Below are 16,033 nucleotides of genomic sequence, written 5' to 3'. Positions count from 1 at the left end.
AAGAGTCTGGCCCCATCCTCTTGACACCCTCCCTTTAGATATTTGTATACATTGATAAGATCCCCTCTCAGTCTTCTCTTCTGCAGGCTGAACAGACCCAGCTCTCTCAGCCTTTCCTCATACTGGACACAGTACTCCAGATGTGCTCTCCCCAGGGCTGAGGAGAGGGGGAAGATCACCTCCCTCGACCTGCTGGCAACACTCTTCCTAGTGCACCCCAGGACACCGTTGGCCTTCTTGGCTACAAGGGCACATTGCTGCCTCATGGTAACTTGGTGTCCACCAGCACTCCCAGGTCCTTCTCAGCAGAGCTGCTTTCCAGCAGGTCAACCCCCAGCCTTTCCTGGTGCATGGGGTTATTCCTCCCCAGGTGCAGGACTCTGCACTTCCCTTTGTTGAACTTCATGAGGTTCCTCTCCGCCCAACTCTCCAGCCTGTCCAGGTCTCTCTGAATGGCAGCACAGCCCTCTGGTGTATTGGCCACTCCTCATCAGCATGTGCAGCATGACTGCTGATGCTGGTCTCACTGCTGCTTCTATCTCCCCTGATGTCTCCAGCCCTCTGCTCTAGGTCAGTCTGGGCACCCCACCTGAACCAGAAAGCCCAGTCCCTTGTTCTGGTCCACTTTGCCCTGCCCTTGGAAAGCCATTACCTGGTTCTCATCAGGCTTGTTTTGTGGCCGGAGTCCTTGTATTGGGCACTAGTCCAACTGACCCTGCCCCAGAGTGCTGGGACCTCGTGCAGCTTCAATTCACCCTGCTCCAGCAGTGCCAGCAATAAGGGCCGATCAAATTCAGGCTGCCCCAGAAGTGCTAGAACCCAGAACAGGCCCAGTTCACCCTAAACCAGAAGCAGCAGGACCCAGGGCTTGTTCATCTCCACCTGCCCCAGAAGTCCCAGTACCTGATTCTTGTCCAGCTCACAGTTCTTGTACTCGCTCTCCCCCTGCTCTTGGAAGGTGACAATGACAAAGCCCACAAAGATGTTCATCATGAAGAAGGCAATAAGGATGATGTAGATGATGAAGAACATTGCAATCTCCACCCGGTAGTTGTAGATAGGGCCCGTATCCTCAGCATTAGTGTCGATGGCCTTGTACAGAAGCCTACAGGAGGGACAGGGAAGCAACAGAGACCCTGACTGGGAGAAAAAGAATGCGTTTTCTTGAAGGACACAGAGAGCTCTGGGGACATCCCAAATCCAATAGAGGTGGAATAGGGCTGCTAAGGCTGCCCTGTCTGCCCTACAGCCCCCACCGGAAGGGTTAGCCCTGCTCCTTGGCCTGGGCAACTTTTCTTTCCTTGGAAAAGTCATCTCAGCTCATGGCTGTTAAACTGAGCCGGGTGGCAACAACCTGCTTCCAGCACAGGTCTAGGCCTATGCCCCTGCCTGCAGACTCACTGCGGCCAGCCCTCGAAGGTGGAGACAGTGAAAAGCGACATCATGGCCGAGAGGACGTTGTCAAAGTGGAAGTCATTGTGCAACCAGTTGCGCTCGAGCATCACAATCTGCGTTGGGTCCCCATCCACATAGGTGATGAAATGGCCCCTGCAGTGGGAGGGATGCAATGCTTACAGGGCCATGCCTCCTCCTGCCTGCCTGGTGCAGCACAGGCCAAGGGCTGCTTGGAGCCTGGTAGGGGAGGATGGCCCTGGGCTTATTCCCAATTTACACCAGGGCAAGGGAGAGCAGCACGAGACATCAAACCCCACTTTTGACTGCAATATCCCCTTGCAGCAACACAAGTGATCTGCTCCCCAGCTTTCACCTCCCTGGCCTCTGCCTCACCAGGGTACCCAGTTGGGCTGTGCTGCCCAGAGCTCTTACCTGCACTCCTTCTCCGTCAACTTGGATGGGTCTGTACAGCTGTAAAACTTCCCCTGCATTGAACAGAGATCAGGAGACACTATGATTTTGCTGGGACTTCAGAAGCCCTGGAGAAGTTTGACTTTTTCACAGATCACACTCAATCCCCACCCTGCGTCTGTGTTAGTTCTGACATGTGCCACACAGCACTGCAGGTTTTCCCGCTCCACTGGGAATCATCCTTTCCCATTTCACACTGGGTTGTCAACACAACCCAGTCCTGAGCTCAGGGGGTGTCTCAGGGGCCATGGCAGACCCTGTGGTCAATTCTAGGTTGAGACAAACAAAAGCTGCCTAGTACTGTAGTGGAAACAAATTTTCCAGGGCCCAGAGCCTACTCATTCCGTCTGGTAGCCAACTATTTGGAAAACAGGGAATGAAGAAGTAACTATAGCAGTAACTAAAATCTAATATATGCTGACAGCTCTGTTGAGTTTGCAGGGAATCCTGAGAGCTCTCCCCACATTGGCTGGGAGTTTAAGCCCAATTATTAGAACAAAGCTGACCTCAGCCAGGGCTGGCTCTGCCTTTGCTAAGAATAGTCCCAGGGAGCAGCCAGGGTCCAGACAGCAAGGGTGCTCCTGTAGAAAAGGTGCATCCAAAGTGCTAATGGAAGTCATAAGCACTTGTCATCTTAGGGAGGAGAAACTGAGGCAGTATGTGGGGAGAGGGAACTGGTCGCTTTGTGTGTGTTGTCCGGACCCCACAATTACCTGGGTGTTCCCTGCCATCCCTCCCACCAGTTCACTCTTATCCCTGGATGTCTGGTGCAGGCAGGTCTCCTTTTAGAATATGACCTGTGCTAACCCCAACACTGGGAGATAGCTTCCCTTGAGGGTTATGGCTAAAAGAGTTTGTCCAGAGCATCCGTGAGCAGGAGGACATCTCTTCTGCCTGTAGAGGACATCTCTCACCTTGAAGAGCTGGACCCCAATGCAGGCAAACATGAACTGCAGCAACGTTGTGACGATCACAATGTTGCCAATAGTCTTGATGGCCACAAACACACACTGGACCACATGCTGTGGAAGGTGAGGACAGAGCACATGTGAGCACTTCTGGGGGAGGTTCCCCCAGCCCTCCCTCTCACTCACTGCAGGGACTGGACCCAGGAAGAGAGGGCAGGTTAAAGCAGAGTCCTACCAAGGACAGTGGGATCAGGTAAGCCCCTTCTACATACTACATCTCACAGGGGGGTGGAATTCAGTTCTCAGCCTGGCAAACCACAAAGAGTGTGGAGCCTGTCACATAACCTCACACAGGGATTCCCATGGGTTGAGGAGAACCGTCCCTGTCCTCCCTCTTACCTTCAGCCCCTTTGCCCTGTTAATAGCTCGCAGAGGCCTCAGTACTCTCAGCACCCGGAGGATCTTCACCACTGAGATGGCGCTGGACCTGAAGAGAAAGGCAGAGAGAGAAGGGGCAATTCTTCTGCCCAGGCCAGCCTGGCATGAACCCGCCAAGCAACCAGGTAGACCAGGCCGAGATCAGGGGTGAGCAGAGAGGGATGGCTGAGACATGTAGATGTCACTAAGCCATCATGCTACACAAGGCCAAAGGACACTGGTGGCTGGAGAAGCAATTCCAATTTGAATTTCTGCTTGGATGTTTGACTTTGACACTGAAAGAGTTTTTTCTCCTTGCCTCCCAGCCATCTATCCCCTATTCTTCTCAGTGTAGTGGCAACAGACACTTTATGGGCACTAATACATGGTTAACACCCCAGGGGATGGCTGTTCCCTCTCCATCTAACCTGGAGAACTGCAGCACCCAAGCTGGCCTGTCTGGCTAAAGAGACCAGTGCTGACCCCTGTGTAGTATGGAGGTGCTTACTCAATTCCCATGGAGATGAGAGAGACAGCGACAACGAGCAGGTCGAGGATGTTGAATGAGTTCCTGCAGAAGGAGCCTTTGTGCAGGAAAGCACCATATGTTGTCATCTGGGGAGCAGAGGGAGTTTAGTACAGAGGCCAGGCAAGGCTCAGGGACATGGTTACTCTACAGCCCTGGGACAGATGTAGCAAGAGGGACTTCTCACAGACCTGTGGGCTGGGACCCTATCCTGCTCAGACATGTTGCTCTGGAGCCAGGCAGGGAGCTGGCTTCAGGTGAGCTGGAAATCCTCCATGCTGTACTGGCTGGAGACATAACATTTCCTAATCATTCAGCAAATTAAAGAAGAGAAAAGCAAAGAGACTACAGTGGGAGCAGCACTCAACAGCTGTTTGAATTACTGTTTCCCTCCTCAGCTTTTCACTGCTTTCTCTTTTGCAAAGTGTTTCTTAAAGGGATGTCTGAAGAAAATGCTGGTGCCATGCCCCATCTGTGCTTGTGTCATGGCAAAGCTGACTTGGCTGCCTGATCTCACTACAGGGGACACATGGCCCCTGGGGCAGGCCACACACCCCCTAGACTGCAGGAAAAGCAGAGACTTGAGGCTCAGCCAGAAGCTTTTCCCCACTGGGTCCTGGAACTTGTGGAACTGGATAAGTTCCAAGCCTGGAGCTTGTTGCCAAAAAGATTGACTGTCCATAGCCAGAACCCAGTTTAGACGCATGCTCCAGGTCTTGACATGCCCACTCCTCATGGTCTGCCTATGTGGATCTGCCTACGCATAGTCATCCCCTCCTTGCTGGCAGCTGGAAGGGCTGTGCACAGTCAGGGCTATGGGGGCAGAGGGACTCACCTTCAAGACAATTTCTACTGTGAAGACAGAGGTGAAGCCAATGTCAAAATATCCAAGAATCTGGAGACAGAAGTACCAGAAATTGGTGAGATTTTGGTGACATGAGAAATGCTCCAGTGTGTTCAAATGTCCTGGTGTTGTGGTTTGCCTTCCACTCTGTGAATGGGAGAGCCCATCTAGCTAAACAGAGCCTGCAAACTTGGTGCTAAGAAGATCCATGAACTTCCCTCAGCTTTGCTGATTTTCCCCAGTGCATGGTCAAACTTGCAGTCTAAGACCAAGCTCTTAGTTTGCAAGTGAATGAGGCTTCACCTGATTCACCTGAAAGCTTCTGATCCCCAAAAGTATTGAGTGCCCTGGAAAACTGTTTCCCTGTCAGACCCTACATTCCCTGCCAGACACTGCAACAGTGCAGACCCATACATGCCTTGAATGACTAGACTTGCAGCTACCTCTGCTCCATGTAGGCAGCATTTCAGGGTGCTGCACACACCAGTGGCCCAGTTTGCTGGTTCACAGGATGTCCCTATCCCCAGTAAACTACTACAACTTTGAACCAAGATAATCTTGCATCCCTGGCAGGTGGGCCTCTTGACCCAGAAGTAAGCTAAGGCATGAAGCAGTAATACCTTGTGCCTATCATCTACTGAGAGGATAACATAACCAGCCTCCTCTCCCAGAAGGTATTGCCCTCCCATAGACAAGGCTAAACACAGGAGTTTTAGTCCCTCAGACTAATTCTTCCTTGGATACAAAACAAGAGTAGGGTAAGAAGGTATGCTAGAAGACTTTCTTCCTGGAGACCAGAAGAGAAACAGGGAGATCTTAGTGAGACTCCTATTCTCTGCATAGAAGTCTCTCACAGGGAGAAAAAATCACAGGTACCAAAACCTGCCTGGGCACAATGCCCGGCAAGCAGGTCTCTGCCTACTGGAGTAATGAGGGTCTCTGTGCAGTCTTCCCACCTATTCCATCCCTCTGGAGCCATGTGGGCACCTGATTGCGGAAGGACTCAGCCCGGATGGGATCCTCGGCTGCCAGCGAGATGCTGCTGAGCAGGATGAAGAGCAGGATGAAGTTGGTGAACCAGGTGGCATTGACAATTCTGTGGCACAGCATTCGAAACCTGCAGAGGACAGGGATGGCATGAGACACTGCCGTGGGGCCAGAGGGATATTAGATGGGGCTGCAATAGCCTGAAGGAGGGTTATGGCTAAACCTTGAGAACAGGAGGGCCCTGAACATGAAGGGATGCCTGTGCTAGCTCTTCCATGGAGAAGACTGTGTTGTCCCAGTGAGCTGGCTACCTCCAGGGCTGGCTGTTATGCACAAGTCCCTATGGGGAAGGGTTGGTGCTGGAGGTACCCAAGCCAGCCCTGGTTCTGTCATGCCAGGAGAAGGGTGTGTGCCTACTTGTTAGTGGGGCTGAAGATGAAGAAGGAGCTGGCTTCAGGCATAGGCACAGCCTTCTCTTTCAGCTGTAGCTCTGCCAGAGGACGTGGTCGAGGGCTCAGAGGGATTTCAGGCTCGTCTTCCTCATCATCACCTACAGGGTGGCCACAGAGAGGGAAAAGGAAAAGGTCACCCAGAGAGGGAGAGGGAATGTGATCCTGTGGTGGATCCTGTGATCCTGATCTGGCTCCTGTGCTAGAAAGATCTCACTGCCCTGAGGCTGGTGAGGGGTGACTGCATCCTTCACCCCTCACACAGCCAGGGTGGTGGTACCATCCCCTGCAATGTCTCCCCAGCCTTCCTGCTCTCCTTCCAGGGACAAGTCTTACCTGGGAAGTCCGCAGAAGGGTAGGGGTCTTTGATCTCATTGACGTTGGATTCAAATTCATCCACTTTTAACTGAAACAAGGAAGAGACAAAGAAGAAGACAGGCAGCTGAGTGTGCCAATATTGCTGATGAACACTGTATGTTGGCCAGACCCCAGTAGCCTGGAAGCCATGTAGTGCAAGCAGGTTTTTTGTGTGCTGCCCATACAGCATGCAGCACATGGTTCCCTGAAGCAGTGCGGGGGAAAAATTTCAGGGATGTTGCAATCTGAGCAAAGAGCAAAACCAAGAGGAATGGACAGGGAAATATGTGCTGATCAAGAGCCCCAGGCCTTGCATCTGTACAATGGGTGGACCAAAACATGGAGTGACTCCTGAGCCGATTCCTGTGGAGTATTTCGGGAGAGGGAAAGAGCTGCAGGCCAGGTGCTCATAAGAGGCAGCTCAGCACACAGTCATCCTGGTTGAGCAGAAGGCTCTGTGCACAGGGAGTGCTGGTGTGAACACCGAGAATGTGTGGATGTGAGTCTGGGATGCTGCTGACCTGCCCTGCTCCCTTCCACGCTGGTGTACACCAGTCTGCTTCAACTGCTGCCAACTGGCTGTGTCCAAGGAAAAGGAAAGGAAAATCACAGAAAAGACTCCCCAGCAAAAAAAGGATGGGAACATCCAGCTCTGGGGTTCCACCAGGCAGCAGGTCCTGCCAGGGTCCCAGAGAGGCCCCATCACCAGAGGATGCTAAGGTGAGGGTCATTCTGGCCCAGCAGTGTCCAGACTCAGGTCGGTTCCAAGCCTTTGAGGCACTGTCAGTCCTGGCTGGTGGCTGAAGTTACCTGGTCCTTCACCAGGACTTCTCCAAGTCCTGGCCTTACCAGCACTGACCTTGGCTGTTGTGGGAATCCCTTCTCCCTTTGCTTTCTGCTCAAGCTTCTTTGCTAAAAGCTGCTTCTCATCTTCAGACTTATCTGGGTAACCTCTGGAGGAGAGGAGAGGAGAGGAGAGGAGAGGAGAGGAGAGGAGAGGAGAGGAGAGGAGAGGAGAGGAAACTTAACCCAAGGCAGAGGCGCCACCAATGCTATGTGTCCTCGTGCTCCAAAGCTCCTGGTTTAGGAGCTCCCACTGCCAGGGACCATGTCACTCACCTGGACATCTTCCGCCGCTTGCGCTCCTCTGCTTTGGCCTTCTGGGCTGAGGTCAGGCTCTCAGCCTCAGCCAGGTTATCGACTGCGATAGCCAGGAAAACATTGAGGAGGATATCTGAAGGTACAGCGCTAAGGACATGTGGGAGATGGTTCCCCTTTGAAGGATATGGCCATATGGCCCATGATCTCCAGGTTGCCCTGAAAAACATTCCTGGAGCTGAGCCCTTGAGACACACCTGCCTGGTGATCCTTGACCCTGCACACATCCCTCTTCCCTGCATGTGCTGAGCCCTTGGCTGACTGACCCATCCCTTTCCTGGCTCAGCTCTCCAGCTCAGTCTTGCTTCTGCATTGACTGATGCCTGAAGATCTGCCTGTCAGTCATTGAAACCTGCCCCTGTGGTATGCTTTCCTCCAGCCTCTGGACCCCAAACATCACCAGTGCAAGCCCTGAAGCCTGTTCAGCACTGAAAGGGTTAAGGCAGCCCCCCCTTTCATCTGCCCCTGCACAGCCCCTTTCAGTGATGGTATGGGGTCACTGTACCAGGGGACAGGAAGCCTGGACCTGACTTCACAGGTGGAGGATACAGTTTCCACAGACGAAGAGAATGATGAAGTAGATGCAGACCAGCATGCCAGGGAAGGATGGGCCCCCATAGGCCATGATCCCATTATACATGATTGAATTCCAGTCCTCTCCCGTCAGGATCTGGGAGCAGAGCAGGGATAACGTGAGGCAGGAATAAGAATTACAGAGCACCTGCACCAGAGCAGGACAGAATCCCACAGCCTGATCCCATCTCACTCCTCCAGCTCTGAACTGGCATTGCCTCCCATGACCCCAGTCTTATCTCTGTGCTCCAGCCTCAAAGCCACACCATCTCCTGCAAATCCACCTCTCTCTCCTAAGCCTCGGCTCTCGCCAGGAGACACACAGGCCAGGCAAGAACCAAGCATCCTGTCTCCCACCCCTATGCCCTGTTTGCCACAGTCCATACCTGGAAGACACTGATGAGGGCCTGGGGGAAGTTGTCAAAAGTGCTGCGCCACACCTCCATGTCTTCAAAGTCATACTTGCCTCCAAAGAGCTGCATGCCCAGCAGGGCAAAGACAATAATGAAGAGGAAGAGGAGGAGGAGCAAAGAGGCGATAGAGCGGACTGAGTTGAGCAGGGAGGCCACCAGGTTGCTCAGAGATGTCCAGTACCTGGGGAGGGGAGAGACAGGAGTGTGTGGGAGGGGAATGACTGGAGCAGGCTGCAGGTAGGATCAGGGCAGCAGGAACATGCTGCTCTGCCCAGAGAGCTGCACCAACAGCCCAGCAAGGGGGCTCTGGCCCAGTGCCACTCACAGGGCTGGAAGCTAGGACTTGTCCAGCCAGGCCCCAGGAGGTAAAAATGAAGCTCCAAGTGTAGTGTGCAAGACATCTCACTGCCTACACAGGTCTCCACCAGACAGGAGCAGGGGATGAACATGTAGTGAGTTGGTACCAGAAGGAAAACCCAGGAGTCCTAGCCCACAGAACTCCCATTTACAACACACCAGAACCCAGAGCAAGAGGAGAGAGCCTCTGGAAGCCTTCCAGAGACGTCCGCTCTGTCCTCCTCCCCCCTCCCAGACCTCATCCTGAGGATGGAGAAATCCCCACTTTGGGCTTGCCTCTCCTTCCAGGAGCTCCTACCTCTGCTCACACTGCAGCCCTCTGAAGGGACAAGGCCAGTGAGGCTTGGGAGGGTAGTGAGCTCACAGAGTCCACAGAGCTCCTGCACCAACCTGGTGATCTTGAAGATGCGGAGGAGGCGGATGCAACGCAGCACAGAGATGCCCAGGGGTGACAGGGTGCTGAGTTCCACCAGGATGGTCTCCAAGATGCCGGCACACACCACAAAGCAATCAAAGCGGTTGAAAAGGGACATGAAGTACTGGCGCAGGCCCAGCGCATACATCTTCAGCAGCATCTCAGCCGCAAAGAGTGACAGCAGCACCCGGTTGGCATTGTCTAGGGTGGGAGACCGAGCCCATCAGAGCATGGACCTCTTAACCTCAGCATAGCACAGCATGAGAGCAGTACTGCCCATCTCCCTTCTCTGCCTACCACTGACCCCTGAGTGGCAGCTGCAGCAAATCCTTCTTCTAGGGAGCACCCAGGAGAGAAGGGTGAGGAGATGGCTGACACATCTACAACTGTGTACTTGCATTTGTGAGTGTGTGTTTGTACCACACATGTCAGTGCATGCAGTTTGTCCACATATGTGTCTCTGCATGTAGCGTGTATGTGCTGGGCTCTGTGTGTGTGTGTACATGTGGCTGAACTGTGAATTCATGTGTGTACGGCTGTTTTCTGTGTGTGCATGTACGTACTCATGTGAGTGCATGTAGTGTGACTGCATGTGTGTATGTGTGTGACTATACATTGTATGCAAGTGTCTGGGTGTGTATACTCTGTGTGTTCAGTGGTAAATATATGCACTCGGTGTGTGTGCACTGTGCAAGACCATGTGCGTAAGAGTATACACTCTGTATGCATAAGTGTACACACTGTGCATGTACCACATGCCGTTGTGTGACAGCTCTGTGCTGATGGTGCACATACACTTGTGCGTAAGCAGTGTTTGTGTGTGTGAGCAAGTTTGAATGTGTCTAACAGGCCCTGTGCTATGCTAATGTGACATGCAGAATGTGTGCATATGTCTGCATGACAGCAGGGTGTCCAGAACCCTCCCTTACTCTGGTGCTCTTTGCTCACCTTGCACCCTTGTTAGCCAATCGGGCTGTAAGTAGTGTTCAGAGGCAATGGACAAGGTGTTCAGTGCCACGAGCAGGATGACAAGCCAGTAGAAGAACTTGGACTTCACCACATCCCTGCACTTCCTACGAAACATTCGGTTCCAACGCCTCCACTGGCGGCTAGAAAGACAGGCCAAAAGGGTCATGCAGGGCTGGCCAGAAGGTCCTGCCCAGCCCTGGTACCCAGAGCAGTGACTATGGACAGCAGAGTAGAACTACCCCTGCTCCCTTATCCAGGGTCCTTCCCTGGGAGGGGCTGAGATAGTCAGCCATTGGTGGGGCCATGTGAGTTCTGGGGAAATGCATGGTGCTACCCCCACTAACAACTGGGGGCTCTGGGGTAAGGGGACATAACCAGGGGACATGCCCATTGGCTACGTTAACTCAAGCTTTGCAGTTCATTGATACAAACACCTCCTGAGTCCTTTCTGGCCTGCAGTGACTTCTGGTGTCCTGCCATGTGCACAGCTCCTAAATCGCAGGACATGCTGCATGGGGCAGGAGAGAATGCCTGAAGCCTGGTTCCAAAGTGAAGAGGCAATCTATCCTGAAGTGGCTTCTTGCCAATACCAGAGCAAAATTCCCTGCTGTCTGATATCCTGGATGTTTGTATCTCCTCCTTAACACATAGCCCTCAGCTTTCCTAAAGGACCTGTGGTTGACAAGACAGCCTGGCACAGCCAGGATGGCAAGAGAGAAACTGTGCAAGCTCATGTGCAAGGTAGCAGATGGTTCAACCAGTGCATACTCACAAGTAGACAATCCATTTGTTCATGCCCTCAATTTCATACAAGCTCTCTGTCTCCGACCCTCCTTCATCCAACGGCATCATACCTGTAGATGGAGCAACATTGCAGGCTTTCCTTGGAGCCCTTGGGAGAAACATCAGGGAAGGGACCTCTCCCAGGAGTTCATCTGAAAGAGCTTCCCTACTTGAAGTGAATATAAGAAACACAGTCCCAGGGAGACAGTAGGGAGAGCCTTGACAGGTGGTTTTGACTGCCCCATGCAAACCAAATAAATAGGAGGAACTGGGAACACCTGCACTGCAGCAAGAGCAGCAGCAACCCAGTGGGGTAGGCTGAACAGCCAGTAGTGTACAGGTAGGTTCCCCTATCATGCAGGATGCTTCCAGAACAGAGAAAAACTGGGATCAATAGTGATCTAAACAAGTGCTGCACAACAGGAGGTGTTTAAGAACACAGGCTGCAGGTGTGAACTTTGATCTTTCCTGTTGTTTCCCAAGACCTTTTACACACATGTATCAGCTCAGCTTGAGGCATCAGAAGTTACTACACCTTTTGCTGGGCTGCAAAGCACTGGCAGGGGACATGACTGACCCACAGACCCCTCAGTGCCAGAGCTCCCCAGGCCTTGACGCACCCTTAACTAGATGGCTGTTTTTTTCATCTTCTACCCTGAACCATGTCTAATCTTTCAAAATTGTCAAACAACGTCAGGAAACTCATGTATCTTTTAATATGTGAGCTAGTAACCCCGCACTCTGCCCCTACACACACAAGTGCACACACACACATGGCTTCTCATGACCATTTCAAGTGAATTTTGCAAATGAAAGATGACCTAGGCCTTGTTAGCAGGGTGCCATTACTTTCTGCAAATATTAAATAGGGTGGCTAAGGTGGAGGTTTCTCACAAGGACCAAGTTATCTGCTAGTTTGGATCAGATTCAAAAAAATGATTCAGGAAAGGAAAAAAAGAGGAAGGAAACTGTTCTGCAGAACTCAAAGCATTTTGTTCCATAGGTTTGCAAACAAAATTAGTCTCTGTGACTTCTGCATGGCTCCCCACCTTGCTGTCCCTCCAGGAAGCTCAATTTTAGGAACCCAACCTCTGCACTAAGAGTCTTTGCCCAAGCAGAGCTGGTACCTTCTCCTCTGGCCCGGTCACTGTCCATGACTTCAGCATGGGTGATCCAGTCCATGTAGCCCTTCAGATCCTCCTCCAGCTGCTGCTTCTCCCGCAGCTTCTGAAACGTGCCCCGTGACTTGGCCTTCTCACGTTCTTTGGTGAACTCGCTGGGACAAGGCAGGCAATAGAGTGAGATTTAGGAGGAGACAGCACGGAAGCTGTAGCCTGGGCCACGTGTCCCAGCTCTGTCCCAGGCCAGTCCTTGTAAAAAGATAAAAGCCTGAAATACCCTACCCTAAGAGACTGCTCTACTGACTCTCCTTTCTCTTGTCTCTGTTGCATGATGCAAGAACATGGGGGATCATCATCTCCTTGATGCCAGGCAGGGTTTCTTCCCCATCACTGGCTCTTCTTTGGGAGCTCCTTGCTGCAGGTGGCTGTGGCTAGACAAGCTAACACTAGATGCTGCAATGTTACAGAGGCTGCAGGAGATCTCTAGTCCTGCTAAATGCCAGAGCAAGCAGGGTCCCACCCATCTGGAGGGGCAGAAAGCTGGCCCAAGCTCTCCATGTAGGAAAGATGAGCTCATCACATGGCAAGTAATCAGGACATCCCTTTCGTGGCAACAGGGAGAAGGTAGGTCTGCCAGGGTGAGTGACACACTATGTACATAACAGCTTTAACTGTGTTATCATGGGAATTAGCAGAACTGGATAATTTGGCATGTAAGTGTTAGGATCATTTTAACCAGACCGATGATAACTGGTTGTTGTATTTCAATTAGACTGTTGAAACATTAATTAAATTAATAAAAATTCTCTTGGATCTCTTGAACCCACATCAAAGACATGCCCTTAGGTTGCCCATAAGAAAAACATGCAGGCTCACAATAGGACAGTAATGTCACGGACACCCAGGAAAAGAGAATGGGTGTCTTGTGACACACACTCATGGGGTAAGGACTGCTGACTGAGCTCTTTGCTCAGCTCCTTTTACCTCTGGTGCTTGCAGACTGCAGTACAAACACATAATGTCTGTGTTTGCTGACATCTACTTATGCTACAGAGAGATTTCTTTGTTGAGTGTTGAGCTAAAGTCTTGGACAGCCCCAGGCCATGGCAGCTGATACAACAGGTAACTCAAGGCTCAATGTTTCTAAATATGCAAGGGAAAGGGAAATGGGAAAGGTTAAGGAACAGAAACTTTTCTAGGCTTTCTTCTTGCATAGTTAAAACCAGCTAAGGCCCATGCTCAGCTCATTCTTCTTCTGGCAAAGAGAAAGGACAGGGCAGCACTTACCCGCTGAGCACACCCAGCACCAGATTGAGAACGAAGAAGGAACCGAGCAGGATAAGGCTGACAAAGTAGATCCAGGGCCATTCATTCCCAATGGCATCATTCACCTTGCAAGGAGAAAAGCAGATGAAGCATCCTGAAGGGGAGGCACTGTCTACCCTATGTCTCAACAGCCTGTGGGAGCTTTACCCTCCAAAAGGAGGGTTTGGGCTGGCAGCACATTAACCTTCCTCTCTGAGTCCTGGATCCTCACCCCTCTGTACCTAGCCTTAGTGGAGATAAAGCCAGACCCAAGTACTTGGGGAGCAGAGTTCAGCCCAAACCTCATCAAGATATTCTCCCAAGGACAGCAAGACACAGCCCTAGAGAAGCATCCACCAGTCAGCCATGTCTGGGCCCAATCCGTAGCCCTTCCCTATGGCCTCACTGGTTTGACAGCAATGTTAGTAGACCACTAGGCTTCTAAAAAACTCCAGCACCAGATACCCTGGAGCTCAAACTACCTGCTCCTGTTCCTATGAATGAAAGGTTCCCCTGGACCAGGGCATCCCCTGACAGGTCAGAGGCAAAGGTGGAAGCTGAAGCACCCTTAGAACACACTTCTGCCTGTCTGGAGAGTGAGGGAAGCTCAGGCAATGCCTGCACAGTAGAGATGCAGATGCGCCTGGTGTGATGGAATGGAGATTGCAGTATGAAGCTTGGTGGGCACAGGATGTCTTTCAATGAGGGAGAGACCTTAGCCCTGCTAAGGAGTCCTGTGTACTGGGGGGAATTGCCCCCTGTGAAGCAGGACAAGGAGTCACCAGTGTGCTGAGCTGGGTACCATGCCCAGCCTGCTGGAGCCTACCCAGTAGAGAACTTCAGTCCAGCCCTCCATGGTGATGCACTGGTAGACAGTCAGCATGGCGAAGCCAAAGTTATCAAAGTGAGTAATGCCATTGTTGGGCCCTGGCCAGCCACTTCGGCACTCAGTGCCATTGATGGTGCAATGACGCCCGTGGCCAGAGCTGGTGCATGGGGCTGGCTTCTCCGGCTCCACTGTGGCAATCACATCTGAGGGGGGAAAGCTGTGGTGTAAGCAGCAGGCTAGGATAAGGAGATCAGGTCCCAGCACCTCCCAACCTCCTGGTGAAGCTTTCCAAAAGGGGCGCCATTCACCACCTTCTCACATCACATACCATCACCAGAGCTGTGCCCTCTAGCAAATAACCTTCCTCCCTGCCATGTTCCCATGCCTGATGCTGGTAGGACTAGACCACAGGCTCTGTGGTCCCCAGAGCAGCCACATACAAACACCTCTGTCCTGCTGCTGCCTGCCACAGCCCCACCTGTCCCGACGTAATAGCAGGTCTTGTGCATCTTGCCCTTGAAGAGCTCTTGCCCAACAATGGCGTAGATGATGATCATGAAGAGGACCAACAGGGCGATGTGGAGAAGGGGTACCATGGCCTTGATGATGGAGTTCAGGACAACCTGAAGGCCTACACCAGAGAGAAGGGAGAGGAAGTCAGCCCCTCCCAAACAGCCTTGGGCGTGCCTTGCACACTTCTGCTGGCCTCTCCACACCTGCAGACTCCCCAAAATACCCCTTGCCAAAAGGAGAGAGGGGCAACATCAAAAGCTGGCACAGGTGAGGTGGGACTGAAAGCCCTGGAGCAGGAAATCCTTTCTCTACCCACCACGTGAGCAGCTGGGAGACCCAGCAGAGCCAGCTGCCAGACATTATTGGAGAGTGGTTCATACCCCTCCATTTGTTCTGTTCCTCTCTTCCTGCCTGTATTCACATGAGTTATGGGAGAAGGAGATCCCTGTGTGGAGAAACTAGAGTGAGACTCTGGCCTCCTTTCCACAGCCTACCAAAAGGTGCTGATGCTGAACCCTGGAGGGAGCTATGTGTGCTGTGACCTGCAAAGCCCCAGTGTTGATAACTGCAAGCTGTAGGGTTGAGTGAGAATTTGCAGCTCCTCTGCACCCATATTCTGGCCGGGCATGGCCCAACACCAATGTGAAACCTGTCCCGTGGCCCCCCATCCCAGCCAGGGACAGGGGTTCGTATCCATCCACTAGCCCTTCATGCTGACAGGGTGAACAGCACCCACTTGGCACTCCAGACACCAGGCGCAGGGGTCTCAGCACACGAAATGCTCGCAGGGCCTTCACGTCGAATCCACCTTTCCCACCTGAAGTCCCTCCTTCCTTGGCATTGATCTGCTCCAGGGTCATGGTGAAAAGCCTATAAGAACCAGGGCACAGGGCAGGGGAGGAGGTGAAGGAAGGAAGAGAAGGGCATGAGGATGGAGACTAAGAAATCTGTGCTAGAGAGTCAGAGCTCCGCAACCAAGTTGAGCCTGACTCACAGAATGAATCTTGGCCAAGCATGGCATGGTTGTACCCACTCTTGGCATAGGTGTACCCGCTGCTGGGCACCCATCTGCTGGGATCTAATCTGCTCTGCCAGGCAGCTGGGAGCCCTCCCATCCCCCTGGTGCCCAGTGGACCCACTCCCTGTGTGCCAAATCCCAAAGGACCACAAGCCACTCACATTCTCCAGGGCAAGGAGACCTGAGAGGTATGAAGAAGTCGGACAAAAAGAAACAGGAGTTACA

The 16,033-nt window shown here is 52.4% G+C and overlaps 1 protein-coding gene across 1 annotated transcript in view; it reads right to left on the bottom strand.

Moving 5' to 3' along the window:
• Window positions 1-652: 652 nt before the first annotated feature.
• The window catches only part of LOC112961842 (voltage-dependent L-type calcium channel subunit alpha-1S-like), a gene marked incomplete at its 3' end in the record, with an annotated part of 28,872 nt that continues 13,491 nt past the window's right edge, over window positions 653-16,033 (bottom strand). Inside the window, exons 4-26 of the mRNA XM_026057434.1 lie at window positions 15,527-15,660; window positions 14,756-14,908; window positions 14,275-14,480; window positions 13,431-13,534; window positions 12,150-12,298; window positions 11,012-11,093; window positions 10,219-10,379; window positions 9,246-9,471; window positions 8,472-8,679; window positions 8,062-8,182; window positions 7,474-7,588; window positions 7,214-7,307; window positions 6,334-6,403; window positions 5,966-6,098; window positions 5,549-5,678; window positions 4,553-4,612; window positions 3,700-3,806; window positions 3,174-3,261; window positions 2,781-2,888; window positions 1,828-1,880; window positions 1,402-1,548; window positions 904-1,105; window positions 653-840 (exon numbers count right to left, since the gene is read on the bottom strand). Of these exons, the coding sequence (XP_025913219.1) occupies window positions 653-840; window positions 904-1,105; window positions 1,402-1,548; window positions 1,828-1,880; window positions 2,781-2,888; window positions 3,174-3,261; window positions 3,700-3,806; window positions 4,553-4,612; window positions 5,549-5,678; window positions 5,966-6,098; window positions 6,334-6,403; window positions 7,214-7,307; window positions 7,474-7,588; window positions 8,062-8,182; window positions 8,472-8,679; window positions 9,246-9,471; window positions 10,219-10,379; window positions 11,012-11,093; window positions 12,150-12,298; window positions 13,431-13,534; window positions 14,275-14,480; window positions 14,756-14,908; window positions 15,527-15,660 (3,039 nt within the window). The remainder of the gene's footprint in view (window positions 841-903; window positions 1,106-1,401; window positions 1,549-1,827; window positions 1,881-2,780; window positions 2,889-3,173; window positions 3,262-3,699; window positions 3,807-4,552; window positions 4,613-5,548; window positions 5,679-5,965; window positions 6,099-6,333; window positions 6,404-7,213; window positions 7,308-7,473; window positions 7,589-8,061; window positions 8,183-8,471; window positions 8,680-9,245; window positions 9,472-10,218; window positions 10,380-11,011; window positions 11,094-12,149; window positions 12,299-13,430; window positions 13,535-14,274; window positions 14,481-14,755; window positions 14,909-15,526; window positions 15,661-16,033) is intronic.

The sequence above is a fragment of the Apteryx rowi genome, unplaced genomic scaffold (assembly GCF_003343035.1).
Source record: "Apteryx rowi isolate R43461 unplaced genomic scaffold, aptRow1 scaffold_1395, whole genome shotgun sequence".
Classification (NCBI taxonomy): Eukaryota; Metazoa; Chordata; class Aves; order Apterygiformes; family Apterygidae; genus Apteryx; species Apteryx rowi.
This window is presented reverse-complemented; position numbering and strand designations above follow the sequence as displayed.